The sequence below is a fragment of the Bombus bifarius genome, unplaced genomic scaffold (assembly GCF_011952205.1).
Source record: "Bombus bifarius isolate JDL3187 unplaced genomic scaffold, Bbif_JDL3187 scf7180000008176, whole genome shotgun sequence".
NCBI lineage: Eukaryota > Metazoa > Arthropoda > Insecta > Hymenoptera > Apidae > Bombus > Bombus bifarius.
The window spans coordinates 1,540,295-1,558,597 of NW_022884493.1; the positions used below are offsets into that span (position 1 = coordinate 1,540,295).

Here is an 18,303-nt window from a genome sequence, read left to right on the forward strand (position 1 = left end):
ACTCTCTATGTATAAATTCCACCGTTTACAAGTATTAGGAGTTCTTAATATCATAGAAAACTTCATAATTGACCAGGATCATTAAGGATCGGATTAATGAGTCAGAATTATGTGTGAAAATTTGTGGAAGTTATTTACGAGACTTGTAAGAAAATAATGAATTGATAATTCCATATATTGACGCAGACCACCTTTTGATTCGAATCTCGCTGGGAAAATTTTAAATCAATTCAATTGAATCAAAGGACATTGAAAGAAAAATGCTGCTGAAAATTAGAATCTGATGGAATTATTCGTAAAAGCAAAATTTATAATAATAATAATAAATAAGATTTGTAAATGCGTGAAACAGAGAAACAGAAAATGTAACGGAATATCTAATAGTATAAATGCCAAGATCGATCAATGGTGGAAAGAGAGGAAAATATAGATAAGGGAAAAGCTTCGATCTATTGCTTATAACCGAGTAGACCATGGATTTTTATGCAAATTATATAATATTTTTATGAATGCAAGTAATGCGTAAACGCATAAAAATCCATAGTTTACCGATGAAGTTCTGAACGAAGTAATAATCCTCGATTTTCAGCAAGTTCCTAATGATTTGTTTTGCTTACCTTGATTTCTATAGGTGTTCTAATAGCTGCGAATGGGACAATATCTATATTTAAATGCCTGTAGAAACAGTTGTGAATATTTCTTGTTTCGTTTGAAATCTCTTTGTAAAGCAATCAAGTAAATATAAAGTCGTTATTTGTATTTTATTAAACACGACGATATTGTTCGCAAGAGAAACGTCGTACATTAATAATTTCTTGATTTTTATTCCTTGTTCCATTGAGTTTTGCTAAGAGGCGGTTCTATTTTGTCGTCAACAACAGGTTTAATTCGAGGTCTTTGAAAACTCCTTCGGCCTTGGTACCAAGGTTCACCGCCTTGGTAACGACTTTGGATCTAAAACATTTTATTATTTATATATCTCTATAACGATACTTAGAACGTATTATTGTCTATGTCTCGAAATTTTGCAAAGTAAAAATTTAATGAAAATGTTTCATCGTATGAAACTTTAACGGTTTAACGTAAAGATTTTATATTAACTCGTTAATATCGGGAGACGTGAATCGACGTCTTATGTTTTTTAAGAGTTGCCGACGGCAGACACGAGGCGACGTTTTTTATTTTTGTCAGCGTTGACGCACTTTCCATTTACATATTTACCTTGCAAAATTGCGCAGGAGATGAGACTACGAACAAAGTGTTAAAAGGCACTCTGACATTATAATGTATACATTCGTAGATAGATATTGTTCGTACGTGAATGTTTTATCGATATCACTGAGTCGTGGATGTTCCGTAACTTAAAGTAAAAGGTTCCGAGAAATACAAGAGCATTTATAGAATCTTTTCCTTAATACATTACGTATGTTATAAAAGATTTTACATAAAGTTCGTTAAAGTTCTAAGATACTTATCGCAAACGTACACTTCTTAAGGATTACAAAATTATATGGACAGTCGACTCTTCGTCATATTATTAATAGTAAGCCTCGTGTATTTAGAAGGACCAGTTCTAGCGCTACGTTCGAGGCAAGTATACACACAGTGCATATCAATTTTTCGTAACGTGTTTGTTTGCGATAAAAGTCGTATTTGTGAAAAGTGTTTAAATACTTTCGTAAGTCACTGCACATCTATTTGGACATAAATTACCGTAGTATGCAGTACATAATACTACAAACGTTACCTATGATTAGTTTCGTTAACTGTTTAAAAATATAAATTATTTTATAAATCTCTATTAAGTTTCACGTGGGAATTAATAACAGATTAGAGCTTAGAATAGCGATATTTAAAAGGGAAACTGGAATTAAAGATTACTTATTCATTAATGTAATTAGCGTTACCTGTGGAGTATTGTATAAGTATGTCGATGGACGTGACCGATTTAGATGACGAAGACCAAGATCATACGTATTTGCTACACCACGAACTCCGTCCACAATTGGAATATCATTCGTCTTAAAATCAGCCTCTAATTTTGTTATTACGATAAGATGAACGTCAGTTACAATGTTACCTTCATTATTGAGTCTTGAGGAGACTGAGATGTTACAAATCCCATTTTTGCATACGTCTATGCCGGACTTTGTTCCATTTTCATTCACAATAATTTGAATATTATTAATAACAGCTGGCTGCTTCGTTGAATCGTCCTGGAAATATTTCATTTCGATCTTCATCTTTTTGTTTAACACATTACAAACAGTTCTTCGGATATAAAACGGTAGAATTACTTACTTGTATAAAATGACTCCTTTTTTTATTCGACATTCTAAATGCATTCTCACTGTTTATCGCGAAGATAAAAGATTTAGGAATCCGTCGAGTCGTTGCTAATCGATCGTTAACTTGGTTTAAATTAAGAGAATCTTTCGAGTAGAAATCGTTCGGATCTCGTTCATTTTCTTGAGAATCAAATACAATCTGCGAAGAAATCTCTATGCACGATATATAACTTTCCCATGCAAACGCCGTCAAAAAAACGAAAAGAGCAATCTCTCTTATTCGCTTCTCCATTGTTTCTTCGATTGGTACTATTTTTTCGAGCAGAGTTTTCGATGTTGTACGAAGGAATAGCTCCGAGGAAGGGATAAGTATTCAAACAGGATGTATACATACATATAGTAATGACAGTGATTGCTGTACGTGTGCAAGAAAATTACAATGACCTCCGTGGATCTAAGTGGCATAAAAAAAGGGAAGACTTAACCGAAAGCGAAAAGTGTGCTGTCTGAGAAATCGGTGATCTTAATTGCCTCTTAAAACGTTAGGTAACACGAAATCCAAATGAATATTAAGCATTTGGGTTTTGTGACTAATTAATGCGAACATGATTATATGCAAATTAAAAGAAGGAACAACGCAATATGTTATTTTCTCAATGAATCGCTTCCTCCACATGTTAGTCTTACTAACACTTCTTTACGTTATATCATTGCTTACGCGTCGATGAGATTCTTTTAATATACAAGATATTCCAGATTTTTCCAGCCGAATTTTCTTAGTATACTTTTATATATATGGATTTTCGGATATATTTGGAATTTGTTGTTATTTCTTGAAGAACCTATATTTAATAATACGTTATTGCTAATTTGCGGAAAAAAATTAACGCGATTTCAAATCATTGACACGTACAAACGTAATAAAAATAATTGAATGCAAATCGAAGTTTAAAAATTCCAACTCTAAATCACGATGTAAAATTGAATCTCTACGAATATTTCTTTTCAGTATACTACTATATCAGTATACTAAGAGAATATATTTACTTTCAAACAGATACTTAGTACAAGGATATCAATAACAATATAAATATTTATTGTCGTAAGTATCGAGAAAATATACACGATCATTGTTTGATTTTCACAACTTCTTCAAAGAAGATTTTAAAACGAGAGTACGTGTAAAGTCGTGCGTATTGAATAGAACCCTCGCGGCGAAACTAAAAAGACACGCGGCGTGCGCGAATGACGTTGTGTTGCTCTTTCGACATGAAGAATAAAGGATGACTACTCTGAAATGCACCCCGTTACAGTACGGCCAGAGTCAGTACACAGAGATTGAAACAATCTCAAATCCCGTCGTTTACATCTAACGTTTGACTAAGCCCCTATGCAAACGAAGGGTCGTGGAAGCTCATTGAAATTCATTAAAACCCTCGTTGCGTCGATCCACTCTTTCAACTTTCTTATAGCTTGAGCAGAATTTAATAAAAGCGGACATTACACGATGTTTATCGTTCTTGATCCCATAGTTCTACTACTGTTCGTAAATAAATTAAATAAATTAATGTAAATTAATGACGAATTAATGCGTTTGTATATTTATTGTTTTCTTATGAAATCTGCTCATTATAAATTCAAATCATCTATTAAAAAACATAGAAATAATATATGTATGTATAGCGTGTTTGAAAATGATATCCTGTTAGATACAAGGAGAATGGCATTTATCGTCGCACGTAGATACCCTGATGTTCCTTTCTTCGTTTCTTAACTCGCTTAACAGCGAACTATACCGAAGATGACGAGGATATCTAACTGAATTTACATATCCGAATGGATTACATTTAACTACACTAACTAACACGAAGGAATTGCTAAAGAATGAAAAAAATATGGGAAACCGTCAGAAGACAATAATTAATTACAGTCGCGTGATTTATAAATCCTCGAAAATGTTATTTTTTTATCGTGGAAGATGTAGCCGATTGTACGCGAAACAGAGGCAGCGAGAGACACCAGAAAATTAGACACAAGCTCATCTGTCATTTTAAACAAGACGTCACGGTAGGAAGGTACCCCATTAATTTTGTCAACCGACGTTCCCGGCGCTGGGTGCACGAATTACAGGAGTCGTTTAACCAGGCGATATCTCACGATTTGATGAACGATTTCCGAGAAAACAAAAACTCTTTCGGCGTTGAGAATTCTCTCTCGGCTCTGTTGCTTCAGCCACGATGAAGAAACGCCAAAAATAACTAGTCGAAGGAATCAGGCGACTTTCATCGAGAAAGGGAGGAGAGCTTTACGGTGTTATCGATTCTCGGTGAAGAAATAGCGAATAACAGGCGTGTGTATTATATCGCTTTATTATGACTGCAACATCTGCGATTTGTACATAACGTCTTCCGCACAATCTCTTTTCGCTTACTATGTACACAATTTTTGCCAAGACAGAACCGTGTTACGGTTCTCTATTTATAGCTAACGCTTACACATATACATATATGTAAATATATACAAAAATACAAAATGGGTATTGGCACACTCGAAACACTCATCATGTGGCAAGCGAAGCGTATCACATCGTTTAAAAATGTCCAACACGTTTTTGCTCGATTACGCGACTTCCTGAGTAAGGAATTGGCAGTTTACGCTGATGCAGGGTTTGGCAGTTCTTTGATACGTTGGATATGCACGATGATATTTCGCCGAATAAGCGATATACTGCCAGGTAAATATTCGATTCAGTCTTAACATGGAAATAAATTATGCGTTACATACATCAAATTTCTACCGTGACTCGTTACTGAATGCTATTATAAAGATTACGTGCCTGCGTCTATTTAATACTCTTTTCACAATACATTACACAATAGACTCTACAAAAACGAATTTTACGATCCAAGTGTTTGTAACTTTTAAAACGCTCGATTCGATTCTCTTTCTTACAAAATACATATGAAACTACGTGCCTATAGCCACGAATATTTGCTTGACTTTCTGAAAATCTTAAAATTATCGTTTAAGTACTACTATTATATACATCTTCTATCAACGATCTTCTTTTTTCAGTCACGTTTGTAAATTTTAGAAATCTTTCGGACACAAGATCTATTTATTTTGTACGAACTGCGTTCGATTTCAATCGTACAACGATTAGACGTATCTGGTCAATTGAGTGTGGAAATCTTGAAGACAGACTATCAGTTGGCTAAACGTCGGTCTTTCGTCCGCGGACATTGCCCAACAATAAGCCATAACTGCGAACAGCTCATCGGGACAATTTATTGGTTGTGCTAATCTATACCCATCTCTGAGGTAAGAAGCCATTTCAAACGCGTCGACTTCCACGTACGGTTGCTGTGCTAACGTCGTAAGTTCCCATAATAAGACTCCGAATGCCCACTGGAACATTAATAAATACATATTAATATTTTCATCTCTTAATAACAAATTTATGTTAAATTTGTAACAAAATTTATATAATTTCTGCAGATAATAGGAAGTTATAGAACAATCGTAGTTATTCGACAACTTTTGGCAACTTCATATTTATAAAAGTTTGAATAATACCGATAAATAGAAAAGAAGATCGCGTTCAAACTGCATGCTTTTTGAAACTATCTTAATATCCTCTATATAAATATAAAGTGACTTCGGTTTCGTTGTGAGAACAAACTATTTTCGAAATTTTTATTTACTCGATACTGATAAACTTTTGTACGAAACTTTTTTGTCAGATAGCTGCAAATGAAAAATCGCTGCTGGGAAATCATGCGTTGCATCATGTAGAACAGCCTGTATATATACCTAATGAATATCTATTTCCTTTCATGTAATTGTATTATTTATTTTACGACTTCTTTTTTCAAAATGTAAAAAGTTCTCCAAACTGAATAAAATATATGCTTCAGGATGAATCAGGATACATCGAAATACAATTAATTCTCTTTTTATCGATTTACTTTTATTATATGCGTAAGCAAAAGTAATAAAAACTTCCTGCGACTTCGGTTCTTGAGTTGATAAAAAGTTTGCAAAGAAAGTTGATTTACTCACAACGTCAGAAGCAGTGCTGAACGCTTTATTAAGCAAACTTTCAATGGCAAGCCACTTTATCGGGCGATTCTCGTTGTCGCCGAGGCAATGATAATCCTGCGGGAACAGGTCTCTGGCTAAAGCGTTGTCCGTGATTTGAACCCTCAGATCATCGTCAACCCTAATGAAATACAACATTGATCGTTAAACATCTTCGAGGTGTACTAACTGCTAATACAAATGCTAAGGTGCAGGGCAAAAGAGCAAATAAGCTAAACGTGGCTTGGTTTAAATTTGTCGACTGGTTCGCGTGGTAATGCAAAAAGTCGCGCAAAAAGGATCTACCAAGAGGAGCATTAAGGCCATCTCCGCGAGGCGAAACAGTAACAGTCGGTAATTAAAGCGGTCTCGAGCCACTGTATTTATTGCTAATTAATGCCGCACGGCCAATTAATATCGCAACGAAACGTAACAACCTTAGCTTTATAACGCTTCAATCGATGCTTCGCTAAAATATTCAGTGCGGTATATAAGTTATAAAAGAGCGCTTTTACGCTCGAGCAGAAATTGAAAAAATCCGGTGCAATTAGAATTTCCATGTTAATGAGACATCCGTTAAAAATTGTCAAGTACGCGTGAAATCCAGTTGACCGTCTGCTTATAGATGTATGAATAACTATAAATGAAAAGTAAAATGTTTCTGCTAGAAGCAAGGCTTTAAATAATTCTGCTTTTTACTTACACACAATTCCTAGCGGCCAAGTCTCTGTGCACCAGTCTCTTTCTATGAAGATACTGGACCCCTTTGGCAGCTTGAAGGGCCATTTCCACGACTTCTTGCGTGGTGAGTGCTCTCGGTGGCCCTTCGCTGCTCAACTTGCACCTCAGCAAGAACCTCTTCATGTTCTTGTAACCAGTGTGCGGATACAAGAGAAAAGGCGCGCTTCTGTCTTCGATAGAGACACCCAAAACAGGAAGCAACGCTGGATGACTCAAACCGTATAACGCTAAACCCTCCCGTAATAGAAGAGCAACCTTCAAAGCAAAGACAATGAACTCGATCAAAACTCGTGTATACAAGTATATAAAGTCGTATAATAACGCGATAATAACATGGCGATACTACTCGGAACTAATTGCAAGTGAATTAAGAGGAAACTTGGTATGCTATAATTTCATTAATAATGTTGGAAGAAGACAAGTTAATTGGCAGACGAAGGAAAAAATACTTACTTGTGATTGTGATGCATGTTCAGCAGCAGTTTTCACTAGGACATCCCTCGGGGAGGACGCACCCTCTTCGTGATAACTGCCTCTATACACGCGACCGAATGTGCCTTCCATTTCGATGCTGAGGAGGCGTACCCTGCATCTGTAACAAGTGCGAAACATGATTACTTCAGGATTCGTGACTACACCATCAACGAAACCAATAATTATTTCGTACAGACTCTGGAGTCCTTCTTTACAAAATTATTGGGAGGTTGAAACGATCGGCCGAGTATCGGAACGGAAGCAGCCTGAATAATCGAAACAGGTTAACGTGTAAGTACTTCAAATCTTTTTTTACATTCGTGTATGCTTTCGGTCTTTCCATCTATACCTGCCAAAAACTGGATAAATTTGCTCCTGGGATACTTCACTCCCGTAATTTAATTTTTCCCATATGCGTATGTATTTATTATTAGACTACGGATATTTATGCAAATTTATGACATTTTCATGAAAATAATGGCACGAGCAAAACTACGATAGAGATTTGTTTTATTTATTTAATGTTATAGAGAGTATAGTATTTTGGATATTTTATATATTTTTCCGCACATATCCTATGTACATATTTTTATGTTTTTAAGTTTTTCATAAACGCATAAAAGTTACCAATCCATTCGATATTGACGTTTATAGTGTTAAAGATATGAATACTCTCTGCTTGAATAATTATTTATAATCAGATACGATTATATTTTATTTTATTAAATACAAGTAAATATCTATAGTATAAGTTTTCAGTAATACTCATAGTCCATTAAAAAAATCTGGCTTACGTAAAATTAGTTCGTTCGTTCAATGCTTCAATAATCTTATTAGATACGGATTAATTATCGTATTTGTTAAGTATCGAGCGTGAGAGCGTTGTTCCACTCGTAGTACTTTAGCTAAAGAGATATTGTCTACCTTTGAACTGTAATTTCTTGAATCCTTTCGTGCAATTCTCGACTAGGTCGATCGTCTAATCTTCTGTAAGTAGAAGTAGATGTTGCAGAAGCAGGTGGAGGTGTCTCAGGTGATAAAAAGGTCTGTGCTGGTCCGACTCCAGTGCCTCTTTCCACACTACACGCAGAACTGAGACCCCTCGATTCTCTTAAATAGCAAACATAATTTCATATGAAATTAAATACGTTTAAAAAATTTATAAATTTATGAAAAATGTATGATTTTTTTTTATTTGCAATAAGAGAATTTATAAATTTTATTGGTATATATCCCTTCATCATCTTTTTCTTTTTTTAACCAATATGTCGATTTAACACCAAAAAGCAAATTAAATTGAAAAAATCTCTTTCTTATATGTATACGAGAAATGTAAATAGAAAAGCAATAAATAGTAGTTTCTAATAAATAATAAAAATACTAGTCTGTAAAATATTAAGAATAATTAATAACTAGGTGATTTAAAATCACTTACTGAAGAGGATCTCGATGCCTCCTAGTCTTCTTGTCACGCACATAATAAGCGATAACGAGAACAAAAATCGCTGCGATGAACGCGCAAGCACAACCGATAGCAGCATAAAACACCTGTCCGCCAGAAGAGGATCCGGAAGCTGCGACAAGAACTTCTTCCGCTCCTATGTTACTTTTATCCTTCAGACAAATTTTCTTTCGTTTAAAGTCCAAACTGGTCGTGTTTCTTCTCGACAGGGAGACATTTATCCGAAGACTCAAGTCGACCTCCGCGTCATACGGGCCACAATGCAATGCCAAAGCCCAAGTCTGCAGTCCACCGACTGGAATTTCACCAGCCTGTGATATATTCAGGGAACTACTCAAGGCTGATGGATTGCTGATGTCTACCGACATTGTATACGGCAACTGAAAAATTCGAGATTATTAAATATTTATAAAGGCGTTACTAACTTAAACATGGAATAAATTCAGTTATTGAGAATGGAATAAAGCAACGGAATGTCGATCGAAGTAAATTATTTGTAATACTTTGTTGCAAAATTTATAAATTATATAATAAAATAGCTGTGTATCGTTAGTATACTTTACACACTTGTACCGAATACTTTGAAAGTTCATATGATCTTTCATTGGCGACTTTTCATAATGATCAATAATATCCAAAATATACGACAGTATAATAAGTTTCAAATAGTATAATCGGGAAATTTTTCAAAATTTTTCGCATTGAATAATCTGGAACGAGAAAAGATATATTTTCTCTGGCGAATCGGTAGAATAAACAAAAAAATTGTTCGTCCGTGCGACCCAAATTGCAATTTCACGTATCCCAGCGAGACTCGCTAAATGAACACAAATGAACTCGCATTTCCGTGCCGAGTCACGCGTTTACGCGCACCTGTTTCGAGCGAAATGTGCAATCTCCCGGCGGATCCATGAAAAAAAGGAAGATACGGTAAATGCAAATCACTGGAAATTTCTGATCTACATAGACTGTTTCCGCGTGTAAGGGGAAGAACAAAGAACGAATTGGTAGAGAAGAAATAAAGAAAGAAGTGGAGAAACGGAAGAAAGTAAAGTGGAAGCAAGGTAAAAGGTATTGCTTTTAAGAATCGATGAAGGGCGGATAGGACAATAAACAAATGGAAGAGAGTCGGAGGACGGAAGGGGTGAGAGTTACTACTACTTGCTCGTAATCACGCGAACGTTGAACCTTCCTATAATCTGAAACGTACCATTCTCGGAAGACAATTTGCGCCCAGTGGAGGGCAAAGTGAATCTAGAAGACCGCGAGCGAGAGAAGCCCGGGGGATGAGAGAAAGGAAAGAACGGAAGAGAGAGAGAGAGAGGGAGGGAAGGAGGGGGACGAGGAAGAAAAGAAGAGGGGAAAAGAGATGCTAGATGAAAGAAAGAGGAGCTCGGTTGAAGCCGAAGAGCTCGTAGCTGATTACCAGCTCGCAATGATGATCGGTTCCCAACTAGCCGCGGAGAAGGCACCTCGTCAACTTGCCTGCTTGTCGCTACCATGCTACACTCCGTACACTACACGCTATACGCTGCACGCTTTGCGCTGTATACGTTATAGGCTACTTCAACTTGCGGTCTTTTATGACCACGAGCGACCAACTACGTGCTGACAGTGAATGCCTCTGTAAACCGGCTAACCATTCGACTTAAACTGTCAGGAATTTTTTATGATTTTTTTCTCTCCATTTTCTGAACGCCTCAAAACAACCCGAGACTTTGCAAGAAACTCGCCAAACAACGCGGCAGCGTGAAATTTTACGAACGTGCCGTGTTTCTGAGGATGATTCTTTTCCTAGAATCGCCTCGGCAAATATTTTACTTAAAATATGCCACTCGCAAATTATCGACCGCGAAAACGGCAATACTAAATTCTTCGAATTGAAAAACAAAATTTACATTTTTGGATACTTCTATAAGCATTTAAAGACAAAATATGTAATGATAAATAAATAGGTATGCAAATGAAAATAATGAGAGCAGAAATTAATCTCATATAGTATTTTTATACTTTTAGAATGATCTAATTTTGAGCGTAATATAGCCTCCCTACCTTATTTATGTAAATTGGCATGTTTCTCAGATTTATATTTATACTATTTCTTGTATTATATTTATATCTTTTTACAATAAAATTCTACCAGTGTCATACGTATTACATTCTCTGCTTAATCGAAATGTTAAGTTGTTTTAATAAAAAAAATATATGCTTTAATCTACAAGAGAAGCGGACACTTTTTCCCCCGTAATAAAGACGTTTTTTTATTAAGCTTGGATTCATTAACACGAAATTTACTTTTGCCTTTGGAGATAATTCTTAAAATTAGAAGAATCCAAGAAAAAGCTCGCAAAGTGTACTGAAATAATATTATCTTAGTTTCGGTATAACGTTATTCGTATCTTTGAATAACACAATGCTACAATATAATAAACGAATAACGTAACCACGATATTGTACTGTACTGAGAAAATGTTAATTATACCGCATGATGCTTCGAATCATATAGAATAGACTTCCTAACTAACGTTAACCTTTTCAAAATATACTGCAATCTCATCCATATTCAATCTTCAGCACTATTTAATTTGAAATTGATGAGATACTAATCGAATCAGTAGTGTATGTTAATTTTTATAAAATCATGTGCTAACCATTATGGCATAAAATGATGTATCGTGTTAAATAGTCGAGAAAGATCGTAGCGCTTCTTACATTGTGTTCTGTTATATTCTACATACTCTATATCCGGTGAAACGTGACGAGAATTATTTATTATGAACTCTCACAAAATACTATTTAACCTCGAATGTATCACCTAAAGAATGAAGTTTGGTGTAACGTCTGGCAGACAGTCGTCTTTTAACAAAAACGAAAGGTCATATATTTCGACGAAAAGTAAATTAAAATTGTTGGATCTTAACTCGAATTTTTAACATTTACCAAGAATTTTTCCTATCACATGATTATCATATTTTCTGGCTTTTACAAAAAAAATTGTATAGTAAGAAACTGATTTTTCGAAATTATGATCTCACAGCAACCCAACAAATAGCAAAAATTTAATGAGAGAAACGGTTCCTATACGTCGCATCTCGTAACTATAAAATTATTCAAAACTTTCGATATTTATGTCGTGATTAAATATGCAACATTTACAACCGCACTGAGAAATGGTCTATCTCTTTTTTCTCAAAAAAAAAAGGGATAAATTATATTCAGTAGAAAAAAGAAAAATGGTGGAAAGTTAATTCATTCTCGTCTCAGAACTACAGAGGAAATATAGCACTAAAATTAAACTCACAAACAATAAAATGAAATTGTAACAATCCTTTAGTAGTACGCAGATCTCCCCTCTAATTTCAATAAATTTACCTGTTGGAGTTTGCATACTGCTACATAATCAGATCTGGTTGCGTTATGTCTTGTGCCTCGTATCTCTATAAGGATTAGAAAATTTACTTTGTTTTTATAGTTATGAGTGTTTTATTTAAATAACTCGAACGTTAATTATAGATTATAATCGTAATAGTCTTTAGTTATTCTAGTACACAGCAGAAAATATACGTACGCAATTTTATGCGTTTAACTTTTTGTCCGTTTACTAAGTCATGAAGATAATATGATATTGAGAAGTATTACTTGTGTACGAGTTCGTAGAAAACGATCGAAAGTACAGTGACGAATGAATTATTAGTGCGTTGGGGAAAATGCTTTTTGCTAACGCGCTCTCGTTGAGGACGATGGTACTTTGACAAAGTGGCGGCGAAAAGTGGACAGAATGCAGCACAGTGTCGGATTGACTCGTCGACGATGTGCGGAAAAAAAAGAACAGATCCGAGAGTAGGACAAAGTGGTCCAGCCACTTCTTCGAGATGTCTCGGTGGAAGGAAGAGGAAGAAGGAGAGGAAGAAGCCCGGAGACTGATGGCCAGCGTCGAGACATCCGTCACCTTCGCGACAAAACCGAGTGCCCCGAATGCTACTTAAGCGCACCAGCTACCTGCCAATCAAACTGACCACTTTTGAGTCACATCGAACCTTTCCTGCGACAAATTCATTCCATACCCTCGAACGAAAATTTATGGAGTATCAAAGAATGTTGTTTTCGTTGTTCGAAAAGATGTATCTGTATCGAATTAGTATTATATCTATACTATATCGTTTCAATTAAAATCTTCCGCCTTTAATCGCGTACATTTGAAACATTTGAAAATTTGAAAAATCGAATCAATCACGCAGCGAAAAATGAAAAATAGCTTTTCAAGGAAATGTATCTTTAATTTGAAAATTTTGTTCCAAATATCGTTTAAAAAATTTCGCAATAATCGGGTACAGACTAAAATTTGGATCAAATAAATGGAGTTCTACCGCACTTTCCATGGAAACATTCATAGGTACAAATAAAAACGAATCCTATTCATTTCTGCTCGATAAAGCATTCTTCCGTTACTGATTTCTTGCTTCCCAGCACGTTATTAATCCCCGCGGCACGCTATTGACAATTCTCTCGAAGGCAGCTTGGATTGGCGAGATTTGCAACGATTTTAACGAAAGCGTTCTTCATCGACTATATAGGTCTCCTTATAAATTCATTTCGACGAAGAATACCATGGCGAGTGCTGCGCCACTGTGGCATGAATCTGAGAAACGGGAAGGACCGACATGCCTCGATAATCTGGATAAGTACGTCTCGTAAGGGCGAGGAACGGAACGGAGAACAAGGAAAGAGCGAAGGCTTCGAACAGTTGCTCAGTGACCGTTCAAGCTTGAAGAGTTTTCATCAAGGATTCATCCGACAAGATTCTCTCGTCTGTGAGATCTCGCCATCACACGGTTTCCTTCGTTAACGGGCGAATTTATCGTGCCTCGTTCCTGGTGACTTTGATCCACCGTGGCGACCAGTCAAAGAAACGTAAATAAGGAATAAAGCAAACGGAAGATACGGAAGCTACGTTTTAAGAGCCGCTAACGCTTCTTTTCATTACCGGGTTCGCGTTTCCCTTGCGTTTTAAAGTCGCAAGCTTTTTAACCTCCTTTCCCTCCTCGAGATTTGCGTCGTTTGAGAAGAATTATTTCAAAGAAATTACATCAAAGGTCTGTGCCTTTGTAAAACTTACCGGCCTACCGGCGAGATTTTCCCAAGTGAAATGCAGCTTGTGAACTTGCGCTGGCACTGGGACGACGAATTTAATGGCATACTCGTTTATAACGCCTTCTCTTACGTAAAACAATTCTGCCTGAAGACCTGCAACAGCGCGACAAATATTTTATCGATTAGAACTTTCGAACTGTTATTAGTAGATCGTAAAATAAAAACGTCAGGACTCTTATTTTTTTCTTTTTGCTATATTATTATTAAATACAAGTTTCTGGAATAAGTTGCGAAATATCGAGAATTTTATTATCAAGTTAATGATAAGTATTTGCAATAATTTAATGTCGTGTAATCTTTAATTTTTACTATGTAATATATCATTGGCAATTCTTAGAATTTTCATGCTTAATAATTTTCGGATAGTATATATAAGTCTTAATAAATTTAAATCAAATTTCAGTATGTATTCATATACACATTACGTATCTATTTTATCGACAGATATAATTAATATTTGTCATATGACGTAAAGGATGCAAGTTAAATTCAGTAAATTATTTAAAATTATGTTGCTTTATACAAGCTATTATGTTAATAAATCACTTAAGACTCGATGGAAATAACTTACATACCTTTAAATATGTTTTAGAACACTGAAATTACTATATTCACTCTCTGATCTTATCTATAATCTTAAATAATAAAATTAGTTATTGATATCACTGTTACGAAACTATTTACATATTCATCGATATCTTCTCCGATTTCAGCTACTCACATTGCAATATAAATTCGCTTTCTTCGAATGTAAACTTTATCGGCTAGGAAGGTACGATTTCATGCTCACGAAACACAAAAGCAATGACGTCATGATGAAAATGGGGTGAGACTATTGGTGGTCGATTTCGTGAGTAAAAGACTTAAGTATATTTACGTCCAAAAGTGATTCATAGCGACGTGTTCGTTTTACGATTAATTAACCTAGCGTGTGTAATTCTCACAAATCTTTAAATGTCACGTATAGCGACGTGTAGTAATAATTCTATCCAGTTCTACTGTCTATATTGTTGGATTTCATTAGCGATTCTCCGTATCTCCAAAAGTTTCGACGCAATTTTATTCTTTACACAATATGACACTGAGGCAATTTTTTCACTGTTTGCGGCAGAAGATTTGCAAATCAGACATCGAATATAATAAGCATATTAAAATCCATACTAGATCAGTAGCGCTTTTAAATAGCACTTTTAATCAAGGCAAAGGAGGTCAATAGAACCGACATAGAAAATAGAGAGGAAAAATTAACTTTAATCGTTAGGGAATAAAACACGAAGAAAGTGGATATTTCAGGTAGATTAAGTATCCGGTTATCTTCAAGGAGACAGCCGATACAACGTCCACGAACCTCGGCACGAGTAATAGACTACTCAAACGCGAATACAAATCGTGTGAACCGAAGCGAAACAGAAGAGATCCTGCTTCTCCTTGCAATTTACCAAGTGAGAAAGAATAAGTAATGGTAGTACGAGCACATTGTCTCGAAAAGAAGGTGGTTTCGCTCTGTCGATTTAATGGGCTTGTTATTTTCTTACATATATTTTTACAACGCTTCTGTGAAGTTTAAAGGCACATTGAAACGCTAGCTTCACTACCTTCGTGCCACTTAAAAGTGAATTACGATTACAGGAATTTATATCGGTGCTTTAGAAAACTCTTCTCGAGTTTCTCCTACTTTTTTGTATTGCAAGAAGCTTTTGTTTCCTTAGTCATTAAACAAAGATTCGCTTTCTATTTCATTAAAAATCATTCGCAAATGGAGAGTTTAACAAAAACGAAACACGCTTCAATAAGAGTAAAATAAGAATAAAACGTATAAATCAACGAAACATTTGATACGAATATTTCTCCGAAAATTCAATCTCGAATGAATAAATTTTATTTGACAGTTTTGATTAGTCTTTACATTAAAAATCTCTCTTCTGAATACGAATTAAAAGTTACTGACACCAACGATAAGCGATATTAGGAAGGTAGGAACATTATGATTGCTAGCTACATTGGTATATATATCGACGAACTATTCCAAGAGAAATTACAATGGATAGTGGTGAAACTACACTTTTGTTTAACTTATGTAATCAAGACATTTAAAAAAAAATGATATCGTGGCTAATATTGAGTATGTTGTCCTATCAGAAAATTAGTAAATATTCGTTCGTAAATTCGTAAATGGTTCGATGTCCAGAAACGCTGTGGCATCTGGTTGTTACGCTACCGAGTAATCCGCATTCAGAAGCTACAAGGTTACGTGGGCGAGCCGACGAAGGTGGAAGATCGGATAAAAAAAAGAAACGAAGGGGGAAAGATCGCACGAGAGGGAGAAGGAAGCGAACACACGTCGTGTACTCCCTTCGAGGGTCTATGCTTGTATCAGATACGAGGGTTAACGAGGCACGAGTTGGATTTTTAAGTCACCCGAAGACAATGTGCCGTAGCCCCCACAATCGTGTCTTTGCTTTTGGTCCTTCTTCTTCGTTTACCGTCCCTTGCCTCTCGGTTCCATCGGCCTTCGGCCTTTACCGGTTTTCTGCATCAGATATCGTATGCCCACGACCTCAGCACTGGCTATTCCTCCAGCCAAAGGTTGGCCGCCTTCCCTCCCGGGGACCAAGCGCAGTGTCCGTCGTAAAAAAGACGCAATATACCCTGTAGGATCCTCTCAGAAAATAATTACCTTTAGATTCTCGAAACCCCGCTGAGTTATCGCCGCTAAAAATCGAATCTTCGTCCCCTACGAGTAGGACACTTTTATAGGTGTTCCGAGTATCGATGATCCTTGCTACGTCGAGAATTACTGAGTCATCTGGACGAGAGACTCTTTGTTCGGACGTTCGAAGAGTAACAAGATCTTTCTCTCGATAAACTTCATTTCCTAGACAAGTCAACCGCAACGTTTTAACTCCGCAATACCATTTTCCTGTTTTAGCCGCAGTGCGATCGTTGTTGTTGCTTTTATCGAAAATACTTCCGAATACAGGTGCAAACGATGAGCGATGAGAAAACATCGTACAAAATGATACGATATCTGCGAATAAAAACATTTTAACGTATTATGCTATTTTACGGAACCTATATTATTTACTTAGAATTGGATACCAATCTCGGTATTTAAATCAACGGCAGGTAGTTTTCAACACTCGAAAGATGAGTATATACAACACAAGCATCGAGGCAGTTGGTCTATTCTTTGCGGCAGCCTAGCCATGACCTCGTTACCGGTTTAGGTATTCTTGAAACCCTTATCTAGTCGGGGGTTCTTTTACGCATTTATGCGGCAACTTTGCACGCGGGTAACCAAGGGGTGGCGTATACCAGGGATCCTTTGATGTCTGGTACGCTTGCAGCGGGCCAAAGTGCAAGCAAGAATAGTAGAGAGAAAAGAAAAAGATGAAGGAGATGCGGTAAGAGAAAGAAAGAGAGATAGAGGGCCCTTTCAACGAAGGCGTCGACCCTCGACAACGAGTGCCAGACACAATTGTCACGAAGGGTTCCACGGCACTTCGAACCTTTCCTCCTGGTACATGTACGATCTCTAACTACACCGACCGACGCGCCTACTGGGAGAACTCTCAAACTGTTACGGAACCCCCTTACAGCCTGCTGACACCCGGAAAACGTGCGGGATCAAAGATAAGGAACTAAGGAAACTTTCAGACGGCTAGTCGGTTCGGTGAACCTGCGCGCAAACAGATATCGATCAACAATATCTAGAAAGCGAAACAAAGGTGGTAAAGAACCCTGCAAGACTTCTGGCGTTATTTTTCCTCTTTGCTTTCGAGCTCTTTGATATGCTTATTCTGTGCTGTACAAAGGAGTGAACTATGCTGCGAGAATAGAACACAAAAAGCTAGGCTTTGTGCGTTGCGTTAAAAATTGTTTTAATGCATCTGTTGGCGTTATGAATTAAATATCGGCTAGAATAATATATAAATTCGATATTAATCTGTAATATATTATTTAACAAACACAAAGTGTATAACATCGCATACAAGTTTGTAACTTTGAAGAAAAAAATGTACCAATACTATCGAGTCTTCGAGGATTCTATAAAGCATTTAAGAATACAATGGTCGAACGAAATGGTCGGTGTAGAATATAGGAAGT

At 36.3% G+C, this 18,303-nt stretch overlaps 2 protein-coding genes across 2 annotated transcripts in view; both read right to left on the reverse strand.

Moving 5' to 3' along the window:
• Positions 1-712: 712 nt before the first annotated feature.
• On the reverse strand, positions 713-2,844 carry LOC117209369. Its single transcript, XM_033451339.1, has 3 exons — positions 2,302-2,844; positions 1,908-2,216; positions 713-954 (listed from the first exon to the last, which is right to left on the reverse strand). Exons 1-3 carry the CDS (start codon positions 2,578-2,580, stop codon positions 823-825), a joined length of 720 nt encoding a protein of 239 aa, XP_033307230.1. The 5' UTR covers positions 2,581-2,844; the 3' UTR covers positions 713-822.
• A 1,795-nt stretch (positions 2,845-4,639) lies between these two features.
• Positions 4,640-18,303, reverse strand: part of LOC117209400 (tyrosine-protein kinase Drl-like) — a 29,191-nt gene continuing 15,527 nt past the window's right edge. The window contains exons 2-8 of the mRNA XM_033451418.1: positions 14,162-14,289; positions 9,019-9,425; positions 8,508-8,693; positions 7,563-7,701; positions 7,072-7,364; positions 6,351-6,510; positions 4,640-5,696 (exon numbers count right to left, since the gene is read on the reverse strand). Coding sequence (XP_033307309.1) covers positions 5,448-5,696; positions 6,351-6,510; positions 7,072-7,364; positions 7,563-7,701; positions 8,508-8,693; positions 9,019-9,425; positions 14,162-14,289 — 1,562 coding nt within the window. The 3' untranslated portion in view covers positions 4,640-5,447. The remainder of the gene's footprint in view (positions 5,697-6,350; positions 6,511-7,071; positions 7,365-7,562; positions 7,702-8,507; positions 8,694-9,018; positions 9,426-14,161; positions 14,290-18,303) is intronic.

Coding starts and splice junctions, on each gene's coding strand:
- LOC117209369 (XM_033451339.1), bottom strand. CDS start 2,580: ATGGAGAAGCGAATAAGAGAGATTGCTCTTTTCGTTTTTTTGACGGCG. Junction 2,217..2,301: donor AAAGGAGTCATTTTATACAA/GTAAGTAATTCT, acceptor AAATATTTCCAG/GACGATTCAACGAAGCAGCC. Junction 955..1,907: donor ACTTATACAATACTCCACAG/GTAACGCTAATT, acceptor AAAATGTTTTAG/ATCCAAAGTCGTTACCAAGG.